Source organism: Symphalangus syndactylus, chromosome 16 (genome assembly GCF_028878055.3).
Source record: "Symphalangus syndactylus isolate Jambi chromosome 16, NHGRI_mSymSyn1-v2.1_pri, whole genome shotgun sequence".
In the NCBI taxonomy this organism is placed as follows: Eukaryota; Metazoa; Chordata; class Mammalia; order Primates; family Hylobatidae; genus Symphalangus; species Symphalangus syndactylus.
The window spans coordinates 10,309,934-10,336,353 of NC_072438.2; the positions used below are offsets into that span (position 1 = coordinate 10,309,934).

General features: G+C 60.1%; 2 protein-coding genes across 9 annotated transcripts; one reads left to right on the forward strand and one right to left on the reverse strand.

Moving 5' to 3' along the window:
• Positions 1-294: 294 nt before the first annotated feature.
• Positions 295-13,673, reverse strand: SLC26A1 (solute carrier family 26 member 1). Of its 3 annotated transcripts, XR_010116131.1 has the most exons (3): positions 2,433-2,484; positions 1,207-1,259; positions 776-801 (listed from the first exon to the last, which is right to left on the reverse strand). XR_010116131.1 is itself a non-coding variant. In XM_055246637.2 (2 exons), exons 1-2 carry the CDS (start codon positions 13,644-13,646, stop codon positions 703-705), a joined length of 675 nt encoding a protein of 224 aa, XP_055102612.1. In that variant the 5' UTR covers positions 13,647-13,673; the 3' UTR covers positions 295-702. The 3 variants fall into 3 exon arrangements, 2 of the variants coding, with proteins under 2 accessions (XP_055102612.1, XP_055102611.1); XM_055246637.2 differs by lacking the exons at positions 1,207-1,259; positions 2,433-2,484 and adding an exon at positions 13,071-13,673 and having other exon boundaries at positions 295-801; XM_055246636.1 differs by lacking the exons at positions 776-801; positions 1,207-1,259; positions 2,433-2,484 and adding exons at positions 9,878-12,298; positions 13,071-13,673.
• Positions 8,959-25,759, forward strand: IDUA (alpha-L-iduronidase). Of its 6 annotated transcripts, none has more exons than XM_055246642.2 (14): positions 8,959-9,177; positions 9,740-9,880; positions 21,889-21,974; positions 22,150-22,257; positions 22,712-22,807; positions 22,924-23,126; positions 23,227-23,406; positions 23,514-23,730; positions 23,974-24,186; positions 24,294-24,415; positions 24,599-24,724; positions 24,803-24,879; positions 25,266-25,366; positions 25,513-25,759. In XM_055246642.2, the coding sequence occupies exons 1-14, from the start codon at positions 9,020-9,022 to the stop codon at positions 25,644-25,646; spliced, it is 1,962 nt and encodes a 653-aa protein (XP_055102617.1). In that variant the 5' UTR covers positions 8,959-9,019; the 3' UTR covers positions 25,647-25,759. The 6 variants fall into 6 exon arrangements, 4 of the variants coding, with proteins under 4 accessions (XP_055102617.1, XP_063475428.1, XP_055102613.1 ...); XR_010116132.1 differs by having other exon boundaries at positions 8,971-9,177; positions 24,803-24,883; positions 25,513-25,653; XR_010116133.1 differs by lacking the exon at positions 24,599-24,724 and having other exon boundaries at positions 24,803-24,883; positions 25,513-25,653.
• The last annotated feature ends 661 nt before the right edge of the window (positions 25,760-26,420 follow it).

Sequence of the window (26,420 nt, forward strand, 5' to 3'; positions counted from 1 at the left end):
TGGCCAACATGGTGAAACCCTGTCTCTACTAAAAATACAAAAAATTAGCTGGGCATGCTGGTGGGCACCTGTAATCCCAGCTACTTGGGAGGCTGAGGCAGGAGAATCGCTTGAACCCGGGAGGCAGAGGTTGCAGTGAGCCGAGATTGTGCCGCTGCACTCCAGCCTGGGGGACAGTGCGAGACTCTGTCTCAAAAAAAATAAAATAAAAAGAATAAAATAAAATTAGATGCAAGAAGAAATAATAAATTAAGCATTTCTTAAAACTTGACTAATAGCACAAGCACCACAAAATCCAGAAAATACCGAGATTTTTTATTCATAACAGCTTGCTAGGATACCCTCTCATCCACTTTTTTGTCTCTTTTTACAATTTTGCAATATCATTTTCCAAAGAGAAAAGAGGAAGCTGAAAGGTAATCCTCAGGCCCACTAGCATGGCTGGTTTTTTAAAGTGTGATTTGCTTTACAGAAATGTACTGATGACTGGTTACATGATCCACATGGTGAAGCCTGTTGTGAAATTTGGATAAAACTTGCTCAGGCTTCTCTCCTCTGCAGGTTGGCCAGGTTCAGGTGCTGCCTTTTTTCCCCAGGTGCTGACCCAAGGCGCCCTCTGGAATGGGCCGTATCCACCAGCTTCTCCTGAGGCTGGTGTGAGGGTCCCACATTCTCTCGTTGATGTAGGTATTTCCTGTTAAATCAGCAAAATCTTTCCTCCTCTTCCAGAAGTTCCTGTGAGTCACTCCTCTGTGTTAATTGCCATGGGTGTTGCTGGAAGCTGTTTCTACCCCAGGACGTCTGGAAGGAAGTGGCCGGGAAGGGCATGGTGGAGGCCGCTGACCCCGCCGACGTCTCCACAGCTAAACGTCCCCCTGCCAGGCCCCAAAGTGCCCACTGCCTCTCCAGTGCCAGCCCAGCAAGAGAGGAAGTGGAGACGGGGTGGGAGCCCTTGTGGTTAAGGAATTTTGGCTTAGCAACTTTTATAAAACTGTGTGCTGCCCTTGGAAGGGGATCTACCAGCTTCCTGTGAATCCGTCCCATTGTGTGGACCTGCTGTGCCAGTGCCATGACGTGGACCAGGCTGGCACAAGCCCTCTGCAGGTCCACATGTTGGCAGTACCACACTCCCTCCCGAGGGAAAGCTACTAGCCCCTTCTAGCTTCCAGAGCTGATATCTGATAGCCTTTGTTCTAAAATTTGTACCTGGGCTTAGTTTTAGTCAGGTGCGGTAAGGTGGCAGACGTGGAGATAACTTCCTGCAAAGAAGATACATTACATTTCCCAAGAGAAGGGGGCACAGCACACAGGGCCATGGAGTGGTGGGGAGACCCAGGTCATGGGGGCTCTGCAGGAAGGGCAAATGAGGCAGGGTGGACACTGCCAGGTGAGATCAGGACGGGGTTGGAGTTGGGGCGACTTCCCTGGGCCCTGGGCTCGGCAGCCCCTGGTTGGCCAGTACCTCGCCCTGGGGTGACTGAGGGCAGGGACACTGGCTTGGTGTCAGTGTGACAAGGAGGCACCTGTGGGCTCTGGGAGGGGTGATCTTTCCAGGATCAAGACCCCCAAGGCAAGTGCATTAAGAATACAGAAAATAGGCCGGGTGCGGTGGCTCATGCCTATAATCCCAGCACTTTGGGAGGCCGAAGCGGGCAGATCACCTGAGGTCAAGAGATCAAGACCAGCCTGGCCAACATGGCGAAACCCTGTCTCTACTAAAAATACAAAAATTAGCCAGGTATGTTGGTGGGCGCCTGTAGTCCCAACTACTTGGGAGGCTGAGGCAGGAGAATCGCTTGAACCCGGAAGGTGGAGGCTGCAGTGAGCCAAGATTGCGCCACGGCACTCCAGCCCGGGCAACAAGGGCGAAACTCCGTCTCAAAAAAAAAAAAAAAAATGCAGTTAATATAGTCAGGACGGACAGGAAGTAAAGAGAAAAAAATTCTACACACCTTGAGATATAAGCCAGATTTTTAAGACGAAAACCAAGATTTTGTTTAAGAAAAAAAAGAAGAAGGGATTACGCAGCACACAGGGGCCATCCTGGGGGGCAGCTTCCCTCCCCTCCTTCCCTCTTATCAGCCAGAGATAGAAACTGAAAACCAGGGTTTAGGGCAGATCAAAGCCTAAACAGAAAGAAGGGATGGGGGTGGGGAGAAAGGAAAAAACAGTAACTGCCTAGAGACAAGCAGAGAAAACAAAGGCCTAATTTTGCCTGTTCTTTTACCAGGAAAAAATTACGGGTGCCTCACGGTGGGTTTTCACAATCTCGAGGCTGCCGTCGCCCCTTAGGCCCCACACCCTGCACCCAGCGACTCCCCAGTCAGCAACCGGCCAGCGTGCGCCACGCACACGCGGCCTCTGCTCCACTCAGGGCCTGTTCAGCCACCTGGGAACCGCAGTTCACCACCACCTCCAAGGACACAGCCCACCTTTTCCAGGCTGCGCCGGGACCTCCGCAGACCAGGCCTTCTTCAGAGGCGCGGGCCCACGTGCGTGGAGAGCACCCTCTTACCGACACGCAGTCCAGTATCTTTTCGTTCTTTTTGGGTTCTGGTGGCAACATATTCCTCGTTTCCAAATTTTACGTCCAAATAAAAACCAGCCAGGTGTGGTGGCTCACGCCTGTAATCCCAGCACTTTGGGAGGCTGAGGTGGGAGGATCACTTGAGCGCAAGAGTTCCAAACCAGCCCGGGCAACACAGAGGGCCCCTATCTACAAAAAATAAATAAATAAAAAATTAGCAGGCGTGCGCATGCCTGCAGTCGCAGGTACTCAGGAGACTGAGGTGGGAGGCCTGCTTGAGCCTGGGAGGTCGAGGCTGCAGGGAGCCGTGATCATGCCACTGCACTCCAGCCTGGGGGACAGAGCAAGGCCCTGTCTAAAAACAAAACAAATTAAAATCTGCAGGCACTCTCGTTAGTGCCCTCAGAGACTCCACTGTAGAGGCACTGGCAGCCTCTTCTTAGCCGGCTGGCGTCTCTCAGCCACTGCTGACAGCCATAAGCTGCCCAGCCACTTCTGATGCGAGAACCAGGGAGAGCTTGGCCTTGTGCCGTCCACTCTTTTTTTTTTCTTTTTGAGATGGAGTCTCGCTCTGTCGCCCAGGCTGGAGTGCAGTGGCGCGATCTCAGCTCGCTGCAAGCTTGGTGCACCTCCCGGGTTCACGCCATGCTCCTGCCTCAGCCTCCCGAGTAGCTGAGACTACAGGCACCCGCCACCATGCCCGGCTAATTTTTTGTATTTTTAGTAGAGACGAGTTTTCACCATGTTAGCCAGGATGGTCTCGATCTCCTGACCTCGTGATCTGCCCATCTTGGCCTCCCAAGGTGCTGGGATTACAGGCGTGAGCCACCGCGCCCGGCCCAGTGCCGTCCACTCTTAAAACCACAAGTGACTGGCTGACCCCAGGCTCTCCTGGGACAGAGGCTGTCACAGACCCTGAGCCTCTAGCCCCATCCCCAGCTGCCTGTATGCACTGGGTCACAGGACCAGCACCCCACAAGCTCAGTTGGCCTCAGAGAGGCCTCTCTAGGCAGGATGGAGGCAAAGCTGTCCCTTGCTGTCTTCCACCTGTGGGAGGGGGCGGCTTCCCCTGTCCTCGGTGGCTTGCCGGATGCCAAGTGTGGGAGGAGGTCACCTCCCGTAGACCCCTGGGCTGTCTGGCAAGCCCTGTGGGACCCTCTGAGCGCAGAGAAATGGGGGCATGCGTGAGGGTACGGTGCTGCTGGCCACGCTGCCCAGGGAGCCCAGTGGACGGCTGCTGCTCCACCCCTGCCCGGACGCCCCCGGTGAAAGGCGGACCTGGAAGCAACGTGCCAGGCATGGTCTCAGCCCTGAGTGCCTCCGCCGACCAGTGGCCTCTTCCCCACGTTTATTATAAGCCATTGGGCCATTACCCAAAAGGTGTCCCCTGCAGGGTAGAGACCTGTGTGAATCTCTTGCCTCACAGAGCCGCAAAATCTAAATCAGAATCGCACACGTCTCTACACACAGCAAGGCCTTTCTCCTGGCCTGTCATGGCCGGGTCCGTGTGTCTCCCCACACCACACTGAAACAAACCCTGGGGACACATTTTAGAACAATCTTTCAATCTCTCTTGAGGCCGTTACAGCCTCCTCTGTGTCAAATCCCCCTCCGTCTCCCCTGTATAGGAACACTGGGATTACACTCAGGGCCCGCCTGGATAACCAGAATCATCTCCACATCTCGGATGCTTCACGGAACCACGCCTGCAGGCACTCGCCACGTGAGGCGACAGGCACAGGCCTGGACAGGACGGAGGGCATCTTCGGGAGGCTTCCTCCCCTCTCACTTCACTTTACCCTCACAGCACCTGTGCCGCTCTTGCTATAAATCCTAATTCCCCAGAAATATGTGAAACCCTGTAACACGATTGTTTTATGCGGTTACGATTCATTAGGTTTATACACAATATACCCTTTCTGTTGCTTTTGTTGGGGCTCAGAAAATGACACCCGAGTGAAGGCCTTGGAAGCCAGGCCTTCTCCTGCCCCCTGTCTCTGGCCCCTCATTGTCCCAGGCAGGTCGTAGAAACCTGAACCCCTTTTCCCCAAAGCCAGCCATAAACCTAAAAGTATGACTCTAATAACTTTCCTCTGTCTTTCTGTGTAAAAACTGGCCATAAAGGAATTCTCTGGCCTGCCTTGTTTGACTGCAGGTGGTCAGACCCCTATTCCGGGGCGTTGTGACCCCACCCAGCAGGAAGGAGAGCTGCAGAGACAGGCCTCCAGGAACCGAAGCAGACGGGCCTCGCTGGGCCCCCCGGGAGTCTGTTAGCTTGTCAGGTCTTAACCTTTCGTCCAATCCTATTTCCAGATTCACAGAACCTGAGTATAAAAATGCAGTTTCCCCTGTGCCTTTAGGTCTTTGCTCTGAAAGCTCCTGTGTCACATAAAACTACAATCCAAGAAATCTGTGTACCATTTTAGTGAAACTTCAGAGAGGCAGAGAAAGTTTTCCCTTCCCCCCTGCCTTCTTCACTTCTTCCTGCATCTCTGAGCTGGGATTTGGGACACCCTTCCTGCTACTTGAAGAACACCGATTAATATTGTCTTTTCTTTTTGAAACAGGTTATTGCTCTGTTGCCCTGGCTGGAGTGCAGTGACGCCATCTTGGCTCACTGCAGCCTCTGCCTCCCGGGTTAAAGCAATTCTCCTGCCTCAGCCTCTCAAGTAGCTGGGATTACAGGGATGCGCCACCACACCCGGCTAATTTTTTTTGTATTTTTGTGGAAATGGGGTTTCACCATGTTGGCCAGGCTGGTCTCAAACTCCTGACCTCAGGTGACCTTCGCTGATGCCTGTAATCCCAGCACTTTGCGAGGCTGAGGCGGGTGGATTGCCTGAGGTCAGGAGTTTAAGACCAGCCTGGCCAACATGGTGAAACCCCACCTCTACTAAAAATACAAAGAATTAGCTGGGCATGGTGGCAGGCGCCTGTAATCCCAGCTACTCGGGAGGCTGAGGCAGGAGAATCGCTTGAACTTGGGAGGCGGAGCTTGCAGTGAGCTGAGATCCTGCCATTGCACTCCAGCCTAGGCGACAGAGCGAGACTCCATCTCAAAAAAAAAAAACAAAAAACAAAAAACAAACTATCAGCTACTACCTCTTCAAATACCGTTTCTGCCCCGTTCACCCCATTATTTCCGGCTGGGAATCCAATTACCCTGTTAGACCTTTTTACCACGTCTGTTCTGGAGTGTCCGTTATTTTTCTCTCCGTGTTTGAGGATGAATTTTTTTTTACAACCTATCTTCCAGTTCTTTAATTCTCTCTTTAGTTGGATTTTTTTTTTCCCCAGACAGGGTCTCACTCTGTCACCCAGGCTGGAGTGCAGTGCTGTGATCTCTGCTCACTGCAACCTCCGCCTTCTGGGTTCAAGCAAAATTCTCCTGCCTCAGCCTCCTAAGTAGCTGGGATTACAGACGCATGCCACCACGCCCGGCTAATTTTTGTATTTTTGGTAGAGATAGGGTTTCACCATGTTGGCCAGGCTGGTCTCGAACTCCTGACCTCAGGTGATCTGCCCGCCTCAGCCTCCCAAAGTGCTGGGATTACAGGCGTGAGCCACCTTGCTCAGCCTAGTTGGATTTAATGTGCTGTTAAGCCAATTCGTTATGTTATCAGCTTTATTGAGATATGATTTACATACAATAAAATGAAGCAAGTTCAAGTGTATCATTCAGTAAATTTTTACTGTTTCATGAGGTTTTAATATTTTTTTAATGTTTTCATTTTGAAAAATTTCAAACTCACAGAAAAGTTGCAATAACAGTACATAGTTTTCACCCAAGTTCACCAATTGTTAATATTTTGCTACCTTTGCTTTTATCTCAGTCTCTGTATATAATCTAAATTATTGTTTTTGCTTTAACTTCCAGAGCAATTTTGGTTACAAATCTAATGATTCTTCACCTCTAAACACTTCAGCATGGATCACAAATGAACAAAAAGTCTCCATTCACAACCGTGATGCAGTCATTGAGTCATTTAATAATTCCGGAGTTTGGCCGTCACAGTGGCTCACGCCTATAATCCCAGCACTTTGGGAGGCCGAGGCAGGTGGATCATTTGAGGTCAAGAGGTAGAGACCAGCCTGGCCAAGATGATGAAACCCTGTCTCTACTGAAAATATAAAAATTAGCTGGGTGCGGTGGCTCATGCCTGTAATCCCAGCTACTCAGGAGGCTGAGGCAGAGGTTGCAATGAGCTGAGATCGCACCACTGCACTCCAGCCTGGGCAACAGAGTGAGACTTCGTCTAAAAAAACAAAACAAGAAAAAATTCTGGAGTTTATCACTGGTAGAATTTTGTTGCACAATATACAAGGCATATTCCAAATGTGAATGTCCCCATCAGGCACTTTATAATAATTTTTCCTGACCCGGATCCATTCCAGCACCGTGCAGTGAGGACTTCTGTCTGTTTTTGTTTTGTTTCACCTTCCTCCAGGGAAGGTGTACTTTTCTGTCCGCAGGTGTCCAGGTGAGCGGCTCACCTTAAATTCTCTCAGGGCTTGAGGTGATTTAAGGCTGGCTTCAGTCCCAGCAAAGACAATTCTGTTTCTGGTTCACCTTTGCTTTTAGGGGATAGAACTTTGGGGTCCCAAGAAAAGCCCAAAGTCTTTAGCAGGCCCCCCTGCCTGAGCCTCGACTTTTGTCCTGTGGCCACAGTTTGAGGAATGCGGCAGCGTGTCGCCATGTCTTGTGTGGCTGGGATACGCTGCAGGGGTGTGGAGTCGCGGCCCCAAAGCTGGCCCCGCCCCGGCCCGGCTTGGCCCTGCAGAGCCCCGCGGCCTCAGAGCTCCCGGTGCCCTGGACGGTTCCGTGCAGCGCTCTCCAGTGCTGATGGTTGCTCTCAGGAGGCGGCTGGTCTGAAACAATTCAGTTTCCAGTGCCGTGTCCTGCGCCACGGTGTAGGGCTGGTGGTTTCTTACTGTTTTTTTCAGTTCTGTGACGCTTTGAGGAATTGTTTTTAAAGCGGTTTATCTACCATTTTAGTTGTTTTCTCTGGGGTCGTTGGACTGAGGGTCTTACCTCGCTGTTCCTGGAGACGGTTCTGTACTGGCATGGTTTTTCTCGCCTTTCCCTCCCTTTCTTACCTTTTAGTTTTTTATTGAATTTTATTTTTTTGTATTATGTTTTTCCTCCTTGATAATTTGGAATATATACACACTATTTCACTTTTAAATGGCTAATCACTTTTAATGCAGTTTCAACATAAGAAGACCTAATGTTAAGCAATATTTTAACCCCTTTCCCCAAAATAAAAAGACCCATAACACTGTAACTCTAATTATCCTTCTCCCAACTTACAGAGGATTATTGTCCAGGATTTTCGTTTTGGTAGTAGACTGTTCTATCTTTTTTCTTTTCTTCTTTTAGAGATGGGGTCTCATTTTGTCAACCAGGCTGGAATGTAGTGGTGTGATCACGGCTCGTCTCAGCCTTGAACTCCTAAGCTTAAGCAATCTCCCACTTCAATTTCGTGGGTAGCTGGGCCTCATAGCCATGTACCGTCGCATCTGGCTACATTTTTTTTTTTTTGTACAGATAGGGTCTTGGTACGTTGCCCAGGCCAATTTCAAACTCCAGGCCTCAAGTGATCCTCCCGTGTTGGCCTGCAATTCCAAAGTGCTGGGATTGCAGGTGTGAGCCACCGCACCCAGCCTGTTCTTTCCACTATTATTATTATACAATGTTTGCTTGGATTCACACATGCATACCAGACTACTGTTGCCCCATGGTATCCTTGGGGTGTTGGTTCCAGGACCCTCACAGATACCAACATTTGCAGGTGCTCAGGTACTTGATATAAAACGGCGTAGTATTTGCACATGACCTACGCACATCCGACTGTGTACTTTAAATCAAGATTACTTATAATCCCTAAAACAATGTAAATGCGCTGTAAATAGCTGTTATACTGTATTGTTTTAAAATGTGTATTATTTTGTATTGCTTTGGCTTAAATGTTCAGTCTGCATGGCTGAATCCATGGATCCGAAGCCAAGCGTAAGGAGGGCCCAGTGTGCTCTTCCGGGGTAATTCTCCTTCCTGCTAAAGCGCACGCTTTATTCAGGAGGTTGGGGTGAGAAGATCGCCGGAGCCCCGGAGATGGAGGTTGCAGTGAGCTGAGATCGCGCCACTGCACCTCAGCCTGGGCGACAAAGCAAGACTCTGTCTCAAAAACTCACAAAAACAGAAAAACAAGACAGTAATGGCTCAACTCACATAGCAGCAATGGGCCAAGCGTTCTTCTGAGCACTTTCCAAGTCATCGGTCCTCAGAGCAACCCCTGAGGCCTGCAAGGAAGCGGGGCTCCAAGCCCCGCCGGGCTCCCCGAGTCTCCCCAGCCCCTCCCACCCGGCCAGCGCCCCCCTCACCAAGGCCCCGCCCCGCGGCGGCGGTCACGTGGGGTGCGCGCCCAGACTCCGACCCGGAGGCGGAACCCGCAGTGCAGCCCGAAGCCCCGCAGTACCCGATCGCGCCCGGCCATGCGCCCTCTAAGCCCCCGCGCCGCGCTGCTCGCGCTCCTGGCCTCGCTCCTGGCCGCGCCCCCGGTGGCCCCGACCGAGGCCCCGCACCTGGTGCAGGTGGACGCGGCCCGCGCGCTGTGGCCCCTGCGGCGCTTCTGGAGGAGCACAGGCTTCTGGTGAGCGCGCCGCGCGCCCGCCCGCGGCCCCGGAGCCCCTGGCCGCACGGGGAGAACTCGGGCGCCCCCTGACTGCGCTCTGTGAGAGCTTCAGAGACCGGAGGCCCTGGCTCTCCCGGGCCCGCCCCCCGCCGTGTTTGGGGGTGGGCTCTCCAGCTGAGTGGGCGCCGGGGCGTGAGCCTGGGCCGCCCCCTGCAGCCCAGGCCGATGCCCAGGATCCTGCTCTTTGAGGTAAACCAGGAGTCTCCCCTGGGAGTGGACGGCCCTGCAGCGGGACCTGGCCTGCCTGTCCCATTCCCTCCACCCAGAGCTGAGGTAACCGCCCGCCTGGCAGGGCCAAGGCCAGGGCCGGCGTTGGCCCCTCGTCTTACTGCTGCTCCGGTTCCCGATGAAGATGGGACCTCCCGACATTCCTGGCCCTAAGGGTCATTTTATTGGTCACTGAACGCACGCGCAGCGCCTGGATCCTGCGCCCGAGCAGTCCTGGGCTTGAACCTGTGTGTCAGCCGCGCTGCCAGCCATGCTGAGGCTCGGGACTGAGCTGCCCCTTTGTTGTCCCCAGCCCCCCGCTGCCACACAGCCAGGCTGACCAGTACCTCCTCAGCTGGGACCAGCAACTCAACCTCGCCTATGTGGGCGCCGTCCCTCACCGCGGCATCGAGCAGGTCCGGACCCACTGGCTGCTGGAGCTTGTCACCACCAGGTGGGCGACGGGCAGGGCCTGGGCGTCCCAGAGCCCCTTACAGAGGCACAGATGGGAGGGGCAGGGCTGGAGGCTGCTCGGAAGACCCCTTGTTCCCCCACTTTCCGCCGAAGCACCCTGTTGGGGAGAGTGTGTCCTTGCTGGCTGTGTTGGGGTGAGGGCTGTGTGCAGGGGGGAGCCCCTGCATGGGGCACGGTGAGCTTCCTGCAGGTCTCCCTGGAGGCTCAGGGTTGGCTGCGCCGCACCTGGCTCCTCGTGCGCCCATGAGCATCCCTGTGTGTGTTTGCTGGCCGGGCTGGGCTGGGCCACTGCACCTGAGGGCTGAGCTGAGGTCTTATTGGTCACAGCACCCTGGGCCCTGACGCTGGTGCAGGTGGCCACCCTGCGAGGGGGAGGCACGAGGTGTGAGGGGCACTTGGGTGTGTGGGGCCTTCTGGAAACACAGAGACCCTCATGCATTTGGCCGGAGCCGCTGGCTCCTACCAGCAGGGTGGGCACCGGGCAGGCCTGAGCATAGGGAGTCCTCTTGGCACCTTGGAGGCTGCATGATGGCGGGGGACCCTTGTTCAAATAAGACGTCAACCCCGAACGTCAGGCCAGGCCCATCCCTTCTGAGCCGAGGGACGGCGCATCGGGGCCCAGCCAGCCCTGTGGGCCAGCCTGTCTCGGAGGCAGAGCTTCTTGATTTCTTAGTGTTTGGGTCCTGCGTGTGATCAGAGGGCCTCCTTTCCCAGTTGGGCTTCCCTGGTTTCCCCAGGGCAGCTGTGGCACAAGAGTGCAGCTAGCTCTTGGGCGGCTCCCGCCTGGGAAGGGTCCCAGCAGTGGCTTGCAGACGTCTGCCGTGGGCCCCCAAGAGGGAGCAGAGGCTGCTGGGCAGGCCTGGCCCTGCTACAGATGGGCATCAGTGGCCTCCAGCTCCCTGTGGCGGGCTCGTGCCGTCTGCACGGCGTCGTGCACACTGAGGAACAGCTGCTCCTCCTCAGCCATGTCCCTGGGGCCCTCCCCGAGGAAGCCTCCTCTGCTCAGAACGTCTCTCACAGGGGGGTTGCAGCAGGCTAGCAGTAGGCTGATGCCCAGGGCCCTGTAGTCTCGGCGCAGGTCCTGCAGCGTGGTCACACCAGCTGCGTCCAGGAACAGCAGCGGCGCGCAGTCGATGACCACTGTGTGGAAGCCGGCCGCCGCGGGCACCAGCGCAGCCCTGCTGCTAACCGGGCCCAGGACCTCGCCCTGGGCAGGGCCTCCCTCACTGACCCCCCTCTCTGAGCCCTCCTCCTTCCTCCTGGCAGCCACACACCCTGCGTCCAGTCCCGTGAGGCTGTAAAGTGATCGCAGGAAGAAGTCCTTGTTGGCATAGTACAGCGGCCCCCCAAAACGGAACACCCGCACGCCGGGCTCGGGGACGAGGCCCTCGAACTCTGTGGCATCCTCGTAGAAGGCCGAGTCCCCGATGCGGGCCAGCAGGGCGGTGTGTGGGCGTTGGGTGCGGCCGGCCAGGCTGAACAGCGAGAGGATGACGCCAGCCAGCAGCCCGGCCTCTGTGCTGACCAGCATACAGGTGGCCGCGGTGCCCGCCCAGACCAGCGCGTCGGCCGGGCTCATCCGCCACAGCCGCGGGAGGTCCCACACCTTGCGCAGGGCCCCCCGCAGGCTGACCACGATGACGCAGGCCAGCACGCTTCGCTGTAGGTCGTGGAACAGCGGTGCCAGCGCCAGCAGCACCAGCAGCACCACGGTGGCGCTGACCACGCTGGACAGCTGTGTCCGGCAGCCAGTGGCTGTCTTCACCAGGCTCTTGGCCAGGGCGGCGCTGGTGGCGAAGCAGTGGAGGAAGGCGGGTAGCACGTTGCAGCAGCCCACAGCCAGCAGCTCCTGGTTGGCACGCACAGAGTAGCCGTGACTGTGGGCGAACATCTCTGCCAGCGAGACGGAGAAGGCCGCACCCACGAGGGCCAGGGCCACGGCATCCAAGGCCACACGCTGCATCAGCCTGGGCTCTGGGACCTGAGGGGGCATGAAACCCGTGGGGATGTCGCCAGCAACACTCGAGCCGAAGCGCTTGTGGAGCTGCCCGAAGTGGGACACGAGTGTGGCCACCACGATGACCAGCAGCTCCGTGGGCAGCGGCACCCTCAGGCGGTGTCGGTAGCGGTCTGAGAGCTCCTTCGCGGCTAGCAGCACCGCCAGGCACACCGTGCTAGTGACCACGTCGCACACGTTGGCCTGCCCGGCGCTGCGCAGCAGGCTTAGCCATGTGAGGACCACCATGCCGGGCCCCTGGTGCCGCGGGATCCGCACGCCCAGCAGGTGTTTGAGCTGCGAGGTCAGGATGGTCACGGAGGCCCCCATAGCAAAGCCGTCGAGCAGTGGCTGTGAGAGGTAGGCGGACACGAAGCCCAGCCGGAGGACGCCCATGAGGACCTGTGGACGGAGTGCAGTCAGGCCAGCAGGCGCCTGGCGGGAGCCACGTGCCCCTCACCAGCACCTGGCGTGGCCCGAGGGGTGGTGGTCACGGCACAGGACCTGACAGTTCGGTGTTGCAGCCCCCTGTGTTCCAAATCAGACTCTTCACACGGGCCTGTGTTCTGGCTCCACGCGTGCTCACGCCTGCAGACACTTGTGACATCCACATGAGTGTCACACATGCACACAGTTGGCCATAGACACATCTAACCCTTGTCACGTGCAGCAGCCCGTTTTATTTCAGAATTAAGACCTCTGGTATCAGAAGGCAGCCCCTTCCTCCTGCTTCCTACACATGGTGCCCACTGCCCCCCATGCAGATGTGGAGCCAACGGGGGCCAAGGTGGACAGGCCATGGTGGACAGGACAAAGCAGGAGGCCTTCGGGGGTGGGGAGGCCATCCCCCACCCCACCTAGGACAGAAGGCCTGGGAGGCCACATGGCCTCAGTCCGGCACCACTGAGCCACAGCCACACCTGGCCTGCTGGTCCCCACCGTGGCCCACCGGGCTGGCTCCCTGTGCCCCTCCCCTCCTGCACCCACAACCCCTCTGCGTTGGTGCCTCGCCCTGGGATGCCCCAGCATGCCCCAGCTCTGCCCAAGCCTTGCTGTCCTGGGCCAGCACCTCCTCTGCCAACCCTGTGCTTGCTCCCAGCCTTGCCCTCGTGGATGGCCAGCACCTAAGGGGGGTGCCCTGGGCCCCTCCCTGTGCCCAAGCAGGGCTCCTCACCTGGTAAAGCCCGGTCATCAGCGTGAGGGCAGTGGCGACGCGGATGGCGTAGCAGTCACGCCCGCAGTCCAGCATGGCAGCCGAGCTGTTGAGGATGCTGCTGTTGGCCCCTGGCTGCAGGCCGTCCTGGGAGGGGTCAAAGCCGGCCAGCTGGAGCTCCCGGTCCACCACCTGCCCCACCATGAGGCAAAGCAGGCTGAAGATGCCCACGGAGACGTGCCGTGAGGTGCCCATGAGGAAGTAGATGAGGTTGGCGAAGAAGGACGTATACAGGCTGTAGATGGGCTGCAGCCCGGCCAGCAATGAGTAGGCGATGGCCTGCGGCACCAGGATGATGCCGATGACCAGCCCAGACATGACGTCGCCTGCCAGGTACTCCCGCGGGCGGTACTGACACAGCCAGCGCGTGGCGGGGAGCAGGTCCTGCACCAGCGCCCGGGCGCACAGCACGCTGCACGAACAGCTCCGCCACAGCCTGGCCTTCAGCATCTCACGCAGACCCTGGGGTGCTGGGCGCTGCCGTCGGACCAGCACTGGCCCTCTGCCCTGCTGCAGAGGCGCAGGGGACTCGTCCATTCTGCTGTGTCAGGTCCTGTGGCCGACCTGCAGCCGAGAAGAGGGCATGGTCACAGGAGCCCCCAGATCCAGGGCCAAACAACAAGGTCCCAGGCAGCAACGGGCCCCTTGGGGCGGACCCCTCGCCCACCCAGGGCCGGGGATTGGTGCTGGGCCTTCTCCTGGCAGCGCGGGTCCCAGCCCCCTGCCCGGTATGGATGGACGCCGGGCCCTTCTGGCTCCAGAATCCAGCGTGGGGTGAGATGGGATTCCGACACCAAGCCCATGCCACGGGGTGTGCTGAGGCCAGCAGTGCTGAGGGGTGGCATGGCGGGACCCTGTCCAGGCTCAGCTCCGGCCCATTGGCTCTGCAGTTCGTGGCTGAAACCCACCCTGTAGCCTCCTGAAGCTCACCTCCCCAACAGGGAGGGAACAGGCTGGGCTGCTGCCATGCACACATGCCTCGGGTCAGAATGTCACAGTCACTGGACACAGGTGCAGGCAAGCCTGAGTGCAGCTGCTCCACGTCCACCTCCCTGGCTCCCCAGGTTGGCGAACGGTCCTGCTGTCCACCCCATGCCCACACCAGAGCCCTTTCTCCCCCATCCAAACCATCGCCTGCTCTCCTGGAGACACCTCCACCCACCCATCACCTGCCCTGTGGGTCCTCGGGCTGGCGCAAGTCTCAGGAAGAGGCCTCCTATGTCCCTGCCAAGCTTTGTGGGTGCTGGGACCCCAAGTCTGCTAGGGGAGCAGCGCTCTAAGACACTAGCCTAGCCCATCCGCCTGGCCTTGGGACAGAATTCTGAGAATATAACTAGACAGGGGCCCCATCAGAGCCAGCTGGGAGGGGAGGAGGGTGACTGGCGTCTGTCTCCCCTGCCCAGACAGTTCTGGGACGTGAGGCGCCCTTTTTCCCAGGCTGCACCAGCTCACTGTGGAACGGCCATGACACACTGTCCCCAGGCAGCACCGAGAGGACCCAGCCCGCTGCACACAGCCACCCTGGGCCGGCAGAGCCGGAAGGGCACCTGACGTTTCCCTTGACTCGGAAAACACTGGCGTTAGGGAGGCGGTGCTTAGAGGCCTGACGGGTCTCATGTGAGGCCTCGGGTCTGTCCTGTTTGCAGGGTCCAATGTACTTTCACTTTAAACATTCTTCTCAGCGATGTTAGGCAAAGACTGCTCCCAGGACACCCTGGAGCCTGGGCTGAGCCTGCTGTTTGCACGCTGGCCCAGGGTGTGGGAGCTGCAGTCTCCTGGTGGGTGTGTTGGGGGAGTGAGCCCAGCCTGGCAGGTTGACACATGCAGGCTGGGCACAGCACCCCTGGGGCACAGAGCGTGGGTCCTGGCCCTCAGGCAACATTGCAAGAGTTGTGTCCCCGTCCCTGGAAGACCCCACCACACTGGGTCCCTGGATGCCCTGAAGCCCACCCCAATCCCCTGGGGTCCAGGTGTGTGGAATGGGGACAGCAGGGCCACCTGCCTTGAGCCTGAGGGTGCCCCTAAGAAACCACGAGTCCAGGGCATTTCTGGCCTCGGCTCCCACGCCCCACTCTGCTGCGGCTGAGATCTGGGCCCAGGATGGTTCTTACCTGAGAGAGTCCTCACAGGCGCCGAGGGCCCTGGGATGACGAGGGGCTGGCAAGAGCACCGAGGACGGCAGGGCCCTCGCTCCCGCAAGCAGCGGGGAGAGTGGGGGTGGCGGCTCTGGCGCCGACCTGCAGGCAGTGGTCTGTGCACTGGACTCTGTAGTTAAATTATTTACCTACAGACTGCTGAGTCACGGGTTTCTTCAGCCATGTTACCTGATCGGCTAATCCGGGAGTTGAACTGTAATCAGGGGCTTGTAGTAGTTAGAGCTGTGTGGGCCTCCGATGAGCTCCCAGCCTCCCAGGAGCGGCTGCAGCTGTGGCTCTGCAGCCCTGCCTGGAGGTGCGTAGGGACAGCGGGAGGCAGGGGCTCAAGGGCTGAGCACAGGCAGACCTTCAGCTCTGGGGTCTGGGGTCGAGTGCAGCAGCCTTCAAACCCAGGTGGGGCTGAGGGAGGGTTGGTCTCCGTGTCCAGTTGCCGGACACCCTCCCGGTCCTGCAAGGAGCGGGCCTGGTCCAAGCTGGAGCAGGGCAGAGGCCGACAGCCAGCTCAGCACAAGGCTGCCGGTGTGTGCATATGCGTATGTGCTCGCGTAAGCCCTGTGTGTGGTGCTCACCGCCCCGGGCAAGGGCTGCCCGGGTCAAGGTGCCACGACTGGCCAGGAGTCCTGGTCTGCCCGGACCCAGCGCCAACCCACTGTGCCTGGTCACCCTCACGGCTCCTCTGCCCTCCCCTCTACCACAGGCTGGGACCAGCAGTGCCTGCCTCATAGGGCTGGGGTGAAGAAAAATGATTTTTTAAAGTGAACTAAATTAGGCCCACACGTGAAAATGAGGGTAAGCTGCTTTTTAAAAGGAATTATTAGCCAGGCACGGTGGTTCACTCCTGTAATTCCAACACTTTAGGAGGCCTAGACAGGAGGATCGCTTAAGGCCAGGAGTTCAAGACCAGCCTGGTCAACATAGACGCCCCGCCACCTTTTTCTTTTTCTTTTTCTTTTTTTTTTTTTTTTTTAGGCAGAGTCTCGCCCTGTCACCCAGGCTGGAATGCAGTGGTGTGATCTCGGCTCACTGGAAGCTCCGCCTCCTGGGTTCACGCCATTCTCCTGCCTCAGCCTCCTGAGTAGCTGGGACTACAGGCGCCCACCACCACGCCCGGCTAATTTTTTTTTTTTTTTTTTTTTGAGACGGAGTCTCGCTCTGTTGCCCAGGCTGGAGTACAGTGGCATGATCTCGGCTCACTGCAAGCTCTGCCTCCCGGGTTCAAGTGATTCTCTTGCCTCAGCTTCCGGAGTAGCTGGGACTACAGGTGCCCATGACCACGCCTGGCTAATTTTTTGTATTTTTAGTAGAGACGGGGTTTCACCGTGTTAGCCAGGATGGTGCTGATCTCCTGAAGTCGTGATCCGCCCACCTCGGCCTCCCAAAGTGCTGAGATTACAGGCTTGAGCCACTGCATCCAGCCGACCCCCGCCCCCCAACCTTTACAAAAATTAAAAGTAAAAAATTAGCTGGGTGTGGTGGTGTGTGCCTGTATCCCAGCTACTCAAGCGGCTCAGGCAGGAGCATGGCTTGAGCCCAGGAGTTTGAGGCTGCCGTGAGATATGATTGTGCCACTGCACCCTATCCTAGGCCACAGAGCAAGAGCCTGTCCCAAAAACAAACGCTATCATTGGCCCAGCACTTTGGGAAGCTAAGGTGGGAGGGTCGCTTGAGCCCTGGAGGTCCAGGCTGCAGTGAGGTATGATTGTACCACTTCAGTCCAGCCTGCAAGTCTTTTTTTTGTGTTTTTGTTTTTTTGAGACAGAGTCTTGCTCTGTCCTCTGTCGCCCAGGCTGGAGTGCAGTGGCGCAATCTCGGCTCACTGCAGCCCCTGCCTCCCGGGTTCAAGCAATTCTCCTGCCTCAGCTGCCTGAGTAGTTGGGACTACAGGCGTGTGCCACCACGCCCGGCTAATTTTTGTATTTTTAGTAGAGACAGGGTTTCACTATGTTGGTCAGGCTGGTCTTGAACTCCTGACCTTGTGATCCACCCGCCTCAGCCTTCCAAAGTGCTGGGATTACAGGTGTGAGCCACCACGCCCGGCCATTCTGTCTCAAAAAAAAAAAAAAAAAAATTCCTCGGGAACCTCAGGTCCCTCCCCAACTTTGACAGTGAGTACTGGGTGGGAGCCTGCACTGGGCACCTGTGGCTGGAGGGTGACTGTAACAAGGGGCTGCAGCCCTCAGTGCTCTCCCATCCCAAGGGAGGCCAGGAGGCTGCGGTGGGTCCCTCAGGTGGGGCTGGAAGGCCAAGCTGGCCCTGGCACCTTGGGCAGCCTGACTCTATCCTGGGAACAGAAGCCACAGGCTCTACTTCTGTCCACGTGAGATTGATGCCGAGGGTCTTGCAGAACCGGCTGATGTGCCGGGGTTCCATTCCCCCAGGACGAGGACACTGACATTGACGGGGCAGAGCCCCGGAGGGAGGAGACCCTGGACACTCACCCCACCAAAGGTACCTCCTCGTGGAAGCTGTCTGCCAAGCCCTGCTAGTTCCCCACAGCCCTGGGTGAGCCCAGGGAAGACTGGGCTGCAGTGCCCCCATTTGGAGGTGAAATGGGAGTGGAATGTAGTTGGGGTGGCCAGAGAGTAGGAGACATCCTGAGTGTGAGATGTGGGCGGGGCTGAACGCTCCAGGGTCTTGTACCCCCATAGCGTCCACCTGGGATGCCCTCTCCAAGTCTGATTTCTCCTCAAAGCCCCTGCCCTGTCCTCCCGAGTCTGAGCCCTCGCTCCCACCCCAGCCCAACCTGGGCCCCAGTGGTCCCTGGGAAGCAGCTGTTTGCCCAGCAGTTGGGAGCTGTGCTGTAAGAAGTGGTTGGCCAGTGGGTGGGGTAAGGCAGTCACGCAGGGCCTCAGGCCCCTCCCTGGGACAGATAAGGGCTCCTTTGGGTGCAGCCACCAGCAGAGGTGTTGGAGAACTGGGGAGACCCAGGGGGCTGGGCTTGTTCCCTCAAGGTCTCCCTAAAGGAGGCAGGGTGGACCTGGGTGCTACAGCAGGGATGGGGCACTTGGTGCAGACGCCTGCATGCAGGGTAGGGTGGGCAGTGCCACCTGGGGCCACAGAAAAACCTGGAGTGGGAGGTGGCCCTTCCCTCCTCAGGAAGGGTGGTGGAGGTTTCCAGAGGTTGGCTCATGGGGACCCGAGGTGTGGTTTTAGGCAGGTGAGCACAGTTCAGGAACAGCCTCAGCCGCACTGCAGGGGCCTGGCCTCAGGGGTCTTCTGCAGGCATTGGGCCTTATGCCCTTTTAGTCCCTACCTAGGCTAGGTGTCTAAAGCAGATGAGGTCATCCTTGTAGGATCCTTGGGGCCTGACCTGCCCCCTCCCACGTGTCTCTGCCTCAGTTTCTCTGAGCATTGAGGCAGTGGCTGGTGCTGCCCTGTGACCAGGCCCAAAGGCTGAGTGCCCAGGGGTCCAGGGGCCTTGCTGGCCAGAGAGAATGGGTAGCCCATTCTACCCCGAGCCTGTGCGGGCACAGGGCTGCCAACACCCCCTTCCTTCTCCGCTTGGCCCACGCAGGACAGGGGGCGTGGGGGCCCCAGCAACTGGGACCTGCCTGAACCCCCCTCCTGCCTGAACCCCTGGCCAGTCTTGTGTCACACGCTTACTTCGTTTTGTCTTTAAATCAGCCGTGTTACATCGGAATCCATTTACTGGGAAAGGAGATCTTGTATCCTTGCCTCCCACCCGTGGAAAGAAGCCCGGCCGATAGGGCTTTGGGACGGGACCCGAGTTTATTCCCAGAGACCCTCCCGCGGGTGGGCGAGCTCCGAGGTCTGGAGAAGAGGAGGCCCCGGCCCGCACCCTCTAGCACCTGCGTCCCCTTCATCCCCTTCGTCCCGGCCGCAGATGCAGGTTCTCCCAAGAGGCGGGTCTGTACCCGCCCCGCGCCCCCAGCCCAGCGAGCCCGGCCTCCGCCCCTGCCCCGCACTCCCACCCCCACCCTCAGGAGCGCGCGGCCCTGCTCCCCACCCTGCGCGGTCTCCCCCCACCGCTTGCGAACCCCCATGCACGCGCGGCCCCGCCCCGCGCACTCACCAGGCCCGGCAGCCGCGCTGTCTTCGCGGCGCACGCGCTCGGGCCCAGGGGCGGGGACGTGGGGACCCGGGCGGCCGCCCGGCCGCGGCCGCGCGGTGAATGAGCCCGTTGTGCGCCGCCGCGGCCCCAGCGACACCCCGCGCGGGGTCTGGCAGGGCTGACGCGCCCCCGCGGCTTCCGTTCCGGGCTGGGCGGTGGCTTGTCTGCGTCTCCGGCCCTGGGGGTGGGCTACGCGCTCCATCTCGCCGGCCCAGTCCCCTCCCCAGCGTCGGTCTCTCAAGGCCCCTCCCAATGGGGGCCAGGCGGAGGATGGGCCCTGGGGCCTGTGGACTGACTCTGGGGTTCCTGGGCCTGCGGTCGCCCCTGGGAGCGGGGATCCCTGTCCCGGGCTGCCCTCGCTGCGAGGCTGGCCCTGCCAGATGACACTCAGAGGCGCCTTGGGTGTTAGGCCAGGGACATCTCTGATGCTGGGGCTCCCCCCGCTAGGGTCACGGGCTGCCGGGCTATCGCCTTGGGGTTCTGCAGAGAAAACCTGAAGCCCAGCTGGGCCTTCACTTTCCTCCAGGTCACCGTGCCCTGCTACTCCAACTCCCTGGGACTTTGGAATGCACCTTCTGGGCATTTAATTCTTATCCAAGTGCTTCTTAAGTTATACTTCTTTGCTACCAGTGTGTCCTTTGGATGGAGGGGAGGGGAGGTGGTAGGGGCCTGCTGGGGTGGACCTCAGGGACTCCTGCTGCTCCTGCTGGGCGCCCAGCCCCGGGTACAGGAGCAGGTGGGGACCAGCAGAGGCGGGGCGGAGCAGGAGCCCACACCTGAAGGCTGTAGACTCCCGCCAAGGCTCTGCCTTGGTCTTGTACACCATGGGAGGACCAGAAGGGAGGTGCTGAGGTGTCCAGACCTTTGCTGTGGAGCTGGGGATGCAGTGGCATGGGGAGATTGACAGACAGGGAGCTGTATAGGGCCAGATTCCGGTCCATGGTGGTAACCCCATCCTCCACCACTGCAGATGTGGCACAAAGCCAGCTGCCACAGGAGGTGCACTACCCCACGGGCAGCTGTGCTGACCTGCGTGGCGTCCGCAGGAAGCCCTCAGACCCTGGCCAGCCTGGTCTCTGCTTCTCACTCCAGGCTCAAGGCCGGCTGCTATTCCATTCACCCCATTCCCCTTCCCTCAGGCCAGAAGTATCACCCACAACCCCAGATCCTTGCACACCAGCCTCCTCACTCAGTTCACCCTCAGATGTCCAACTCCACATGGCCAAAACCAAGACCAGTCTCACTCCAAGCTCATCCACCCGCGCAACTGCCCAAGCTGAAATCCACAGTTGCCCTGGACGACCCCCCAACCCCCACCTCACCTCAAACCTCATCAGTCCTTCTGCTCACAGCCTGCACCGTCACCACCCAGTCTGGGCACCATACCTCTGTGGGGACCCCCACGGCCCCCAGCCAGTCTTCCAGCTCCCACCCTGACTCCAGTGAGCTGCCAGAGGGATCCTTGAAAAACGTGCTGGAGGCCGAGGTGGGCAGATCACGAGGTCAGGAGATGGAGACCATCCTGGCTAACACAGTGAAACCCCGTCTCTACCAAAAATACAAAAAAAATTAGCCAGGCGTGGTGGTGGGCGCCTGTAGTCCCAGCTACTTGGGAGGCTGAGGCAGGAGAATGGCATGAACCCAGGAGGGGGAGCTTGCAGTGAGCCGAGATCGCACCACTGCACTCCAGGCTGGGCAACAGAGCGAGACTCCCTCACAGAAAAAGAAAAAAGAAAAATGCCCTGGCACTGCTCAGCTCAGAACCCTGAAAGGGATCCCTGTTGCGCTCTGGGTCAGGGTCCCATCCTCAAAGCAGTCACTTCCAGACCCCCATGGAGCCTCATATCCCATGATATCCACCCTTATTCTGTCCCAGAGCCTTTGCACTGGCGATGCCATCTGCTGCCTGGACGTCTTCCTGCTGGCTGGTCCCATTGCGTGGTAGCCTTAGATGTCTCCTCAGAGAGGTCCCTTGCTGACCATCAGGCTCCTCACTCCCTGTTGTATCCCCTTCACCAAAGATTCCCATTCCCTTATGACGCCTGTCCCCTTGGAATGCAGGCCTTGTGGGAATTCAGCCCCATCTGCAAGTGCAGTGGCAGGGCGGCCCCCTTCTCCCTTTCCTGCTCACCCATGTTGCCTCTTGGGGTGTGGGAGGGGAAATGGGGCACTCCTGGGCCTCCAGGAGGTGCAGAGAACCAGCGTGGGGTGTCCACCAGGTCCTGCCTGGCTCCTGACCCCTGGCCCCTGCTGCTCGGGACCTGCCTGCCTCGTCCCACTGAGCCTCAGGGCCATTCCGAACCCCCACCCCAAGTCTTCCATCTCTTGATGGTGTAGGGTTGGGGAGTCTCCATATACAGATACTCTAGTTCACACTGGGCTTTCATAGGGTTGATTATTTTCCAAGGGGAAGGGCCCCTCGGGAAGTCAGGATCCAAGTCCCATGTGGCACCTTGCAGGCTCCCACACGCTCCGTTGTGGCCACGGTTCCAGCCTGGAGCACGGAGCTGTGTGGGCATCCTGCTTCCTGATGCTGACCATCTTTCTGCAGGGGGTCCACTGGACGGGGCCTGAGCTACAACTTCACCCACCTGGACGGGTACCTGGACCTTCTCAGGGAGAATCAGCTCCTCCCAGGTGAGCTGTGGGCTCTGCCCTCCTGCACCCCCTTGCCCTGCCCACCCTCTCCCTCACCCAGCCCCTCCGGGTCCTTGGATGTCCATTCAGGGCTGGCCTTGGTGCCGGAGCACAGGCCTGGCAGAGCATGGGTGTTGTGTGCAGTGGGCGGTGGGGCAGCCCTCCTGTGTTCCAGGGTTTGAGCTGATGGGCAGTGCTTCGGGCCACTTCACCGACTTTGAGGACAAGCAGCAGGTGTTTGAGTGGAAGGACTTGGTCTCCAGCCTGGCCAGGAGATACATCGGTGGGCAAGCGCAGGCCCTGGGGCCCTGGCCGGGGCGGGGGTACTCCTGGGCAGGTTGTACCCCTATCAAGCAGGCTGCTGCCTGGTCAGGAGATATATTGGTGGGCAGGAGCAGGCCCTTGGGGGGGATGGGGGGGGACAAGGGATACGTTGGTGGTCGGTGCAGGCCCTGGGGCCCCAGGCTGGGGGGTACTCCTGGGCTTGGTGGGTGGGTGAAGGCCCTGGGCCCCCAGGATGGAGGGTACTCCTGGGCAGGCTGCACCCCTATCACCCAGGCTGCCGCCCAGGTCTTGGACCCCTTTGAGCCAGGGCTTCCTGATGTGGGGCGGGAGGCTGGCCTGCGTGGAGATGGGGTTCATCTTGAGTCAGACGCCCTTCATCACCTTACACCCTCCGTGGGAGTCACTGAGGCAAGATTCACCTGTGCTGGGGGGACAGCAAGGCTCCTCTGCAGGTAGGTACGGACTGGCGCATGTTTCCAAGTGGAACTTCGAGACATGGAACGAGCCAGACCACCACGACTTTGACAACGTCTCCATGACCATGCAAGGTGTGCACCGCTTCCTGGGGTCCTGCCCGGCTGAGAGGGGGCACAGGAAACCAGGAGCGGAGGCTAAGCTGCTGGTCCCCAGGGTAGGTGTAGACGCAGCGCTCCCCCCGGCCCAGGCTTCCTGAACTACTACGATGCCTGCTCCGAGGGTCTGCGCGCCGCCAGCCCCGCCCTGCGGCTGGGAGGCCCCGGCGACTCCTTCCACACCCCACCGCGATCCCCGCTGAGCTGGGGCCTCCTGCGCCACTGCCACAACGGTACCAACTTCTTCACCGGGGAGGCAGGCGTGCGGCTGGACTACATCTCCCTCCACAGGAAGGTGCGCCCTGCCCCTCCGTCCGCCCCGGGGTTCTGCGCCCTCAGCCGCGTTGCCCCGGGCCGTGCTGACCCTGGTGGTGCTGAGGCGGCCCCGCCCGCAGGGTGCGCGCAGCTCCATCTCCATCCTGGAGCAGGAGAAGGCCGTCGCGCAGCAGATCCGGCAGCTCTTCCCCAAGTTCGCGGACACCCCCATCTACAACGACGAGGCGGACCCGCTGGTGGGCTGGTCCCTACCGCAGCCGTGGAGGGCCGACGTGACCTACGCGGCCATGGTGGTGAAGGTGGGCCGGCCCAACGCCCTGCGCGCCCCCCAGCCACCTTCCTCCTGGGACGGGACAGGCGAGCGGTGGCCGCGCCACGCGGTCCCAGCCGCCCTGGACACCCGCAGGTCATCGCGCAGCATCAGAACCTGCTACTGGCCAACACCAGTTCCGCCTTCCCCTACGCGCTTCTGAGCAACGACAACGCCTTCTTGAGCTACCACCCGCACCCCTTCGCGCAGCGCACGCTCACCGCGCGCTTCCAGGTCAACAACACCCGCCCGCCGCACGTGCAGCTGCTGCGCAAGCCGGTGCTCACCGCCATGGGGCTGCTGGCGCTGCTGGGTGAGCCGGGGCCGCTGGGGTGGGCCGGCCAGGGCCCTCCAGGCTGGGGAGCGGCTCCTGCGAAGGTCCCGCTGCGGGGAGCGCACTTCCTCCAGCCGCGCGCTTTCCGGGGTGCGCCTCTGCGTGGCGGGGCCTGGGGACTCCTTCACCAAGGGGAGGGGGAGCGAGTGGTGGGAGCCCCGGCCCTGGGTCGGGGGGCGGCGGGGCAACGGCCCCACGCGGCGACGGCCTCCCGCCCCGCAGATGAGGAGCAGCTCTGGGCCGAGGTGTCGCGGGCCGGGACGGTCCTGGACAGCAACCACACGGTGGGAGTCCTGGCCAGCGCCCACCGCCCCCAGGGCCCGGCCGACGCCTGGCGTGCCGCGGTGCTGATCTACGCGAGCGACGACACCCGCGCCCACCCCAACGGCAGCGTCGCGGTGACCCTGCGGCTGCGCGGGGTGCCCCCCGGCCCGGGTGAGCCGGGGTCCCAGGGAGGGCTCTGGTCCCGCCGGGGCTCTGGAGGGGGCGGGCCCTGGAGGGGGCGGCCCAGGGAGCCGCGGCGTGAGTGTCCGGCCCCGCAGGCCTGGTCTACGTCACGCGCTACCTGGACAACCGGCTCTGTAGCCCGGACGGCGAGTGGCAGCGCCTGGGCCGGCCTGTCTTCCCTTCGGCTGAGCAGTTCCGGCGCATGCGCGCGGCCGAGGTGGGTGGGCCGTGGAGGGGCCAGGGGCCGGGCCGGAGTCCCGGCGGGGTGGGGACCAAAGGCGGGGGCCCCGAGGCGGTGTGGGTGGGAGGCGGAGCGGTGGGCCGGGGGCGTTCGCCCTGAGGTCGGGCCGAGCGTCCTCAGCCCCCCTGGAGAACCCTGAGGACCCGCCACTGCGCCCAGGACCCGGTGGCCGCGGCACCGCGCCCCTTACCCGCCGGCGGCCGCCTGACCCTGCGCCCCGCGCTGCGGCTGCCATCGCTTTTGCTGGTGCACGTGTGCGCGCGACCCGAGAAGCCGCCCGGGCAGGCAAGTGGCAGTCCCCTAACCCGCGCAGCGGCCCGGACTCCCCCTCCCCGACCCCATCACAGCTCCTCCCTCCCCCAGGTCACGCGGCTCCGCGCCCTGCCCCTGACCCAAGGGCATCTGGTTCTGGTCTGGTCGGATGAACACGTGGGCTCCAAGTGCGTGAGTGGGGCCGCCCCTCCCGCTGCCTGGTCCTAGGCACCTCCCTGGGTCCCGACCCCTTCACCCATGCGGTCACTCGGGCCACTTGCCGTGGCCCACCAGCTCCCTCCCTCGCAGCTGTGCGTCCCTGCCCTTCACCCCACACACTGTGGGCCACGCGCCAGGCCCTGCCAGTGGGGTGTGCGTTCTCCTAGGGGACATGAAATGGACATTCGGGCTCCAGCCCTCTCCTGTCTGGGCAGGAAGAGTGCCCGGGCGCTGGGGAGGTGCCTCCGAGGGGCTTGAGGGAATGGGGCTGTGAATCCACCCGGGCCTGCCCTGCCTGCCCCCACCTTTGAGGACTGTCTTGACCCCAGCCTTGGTCTTGGCCTGACCTCCCCAGGTGCCTGTGGACATATGAGATCCAGTTCTCTCAGGACGGTAAGGCGTACACCCCGGTCAGCAGGAAGCCATCGACCTTCAACCTCTTTGTGTTCAGCCCAGGTGCGCCCACCACCCGCTACCCTGGACTTGGCCACCCCATTCTTGGGCCTCAGGGCAGTACTGGGTGGGGGCCTCGAGAAGCCTGGGGTCAGGGGGCTTTCGGGTGGGGGAGGTTCCGGTTGGCACACGTGTCCCCTTGTCTCCAGACACAGGTGCTGTCTCTGGCTCCTACCGAGTTCGAGCCCTGGACTACTGGGCCCGACCAGGCCCCTTCTCGAACCCTGTGCCGTACCTGGAGGTCCCTGCGCCAAGAGGGCCCCCACCCCCGGGCAGTCCATGAGCCTGTGCTGAGCCCCAGTGGGCTGCATCTCCACCGGCAGTCAGCGAGCTGGGGCTGCACTGTGCCCACGCTGCCCTCCCATCACCCCCTTTGCAATATATTTTTATATTTTATTATTGTCTTTTATATCTTGGTACCAACGCCCCTTTTAAAGTGGCTTTGCACACATCAGTCTCCGGCCGAGGCTCTGTGGCTTGGCCCTGGGCACATTCCAGGGCAGCCTCCAAGGGTAAACCCCAGTGGCTGATGAGGACCCAGCTGGAGCGAGGCCTCTTTCCCCCTCGCTCCCACTCAGACCACCCCCAAGCCTGGACCGGAAGCGTGTTGAGCCCCTGGGTCAGGCTGGGGAGCCAGCTCGGCCCTGCCCACCCAGGGGTTTCCGGGATCACCCCGGTGAGGCGGCATGCCGGTCCCTTGCTTTCTTACTTGTTCTGCAGAGTGGGGAGCTGAGGCTGCATGAGGGAAGACTGCTGTACCCCAGCACGGTGGAGGGTGGGATGGGGGCACGCCTGTGCGACCCAGGCGGTGGCCAGCAGAAGGAAACAGTAGTGTCCACCCTGGTCTGCGTCTCCCCACCACGGATTGTCTTGGCTCCGGATTTGAGACATGGCAGGGCCAGATGAGGACAATTTGATGACTGTTTACAGAGATGGAGGCAGGGTGCCAAGAAGCCATGGGGGAGCCCCCAGGGCACTCAGCAGTCCAGGCAGGGCTGGGCGTCCTGGCAAGGAGCAGGGACCTTCTACCCAGGGGTGTGGCCAGCCTGTGGGTGCT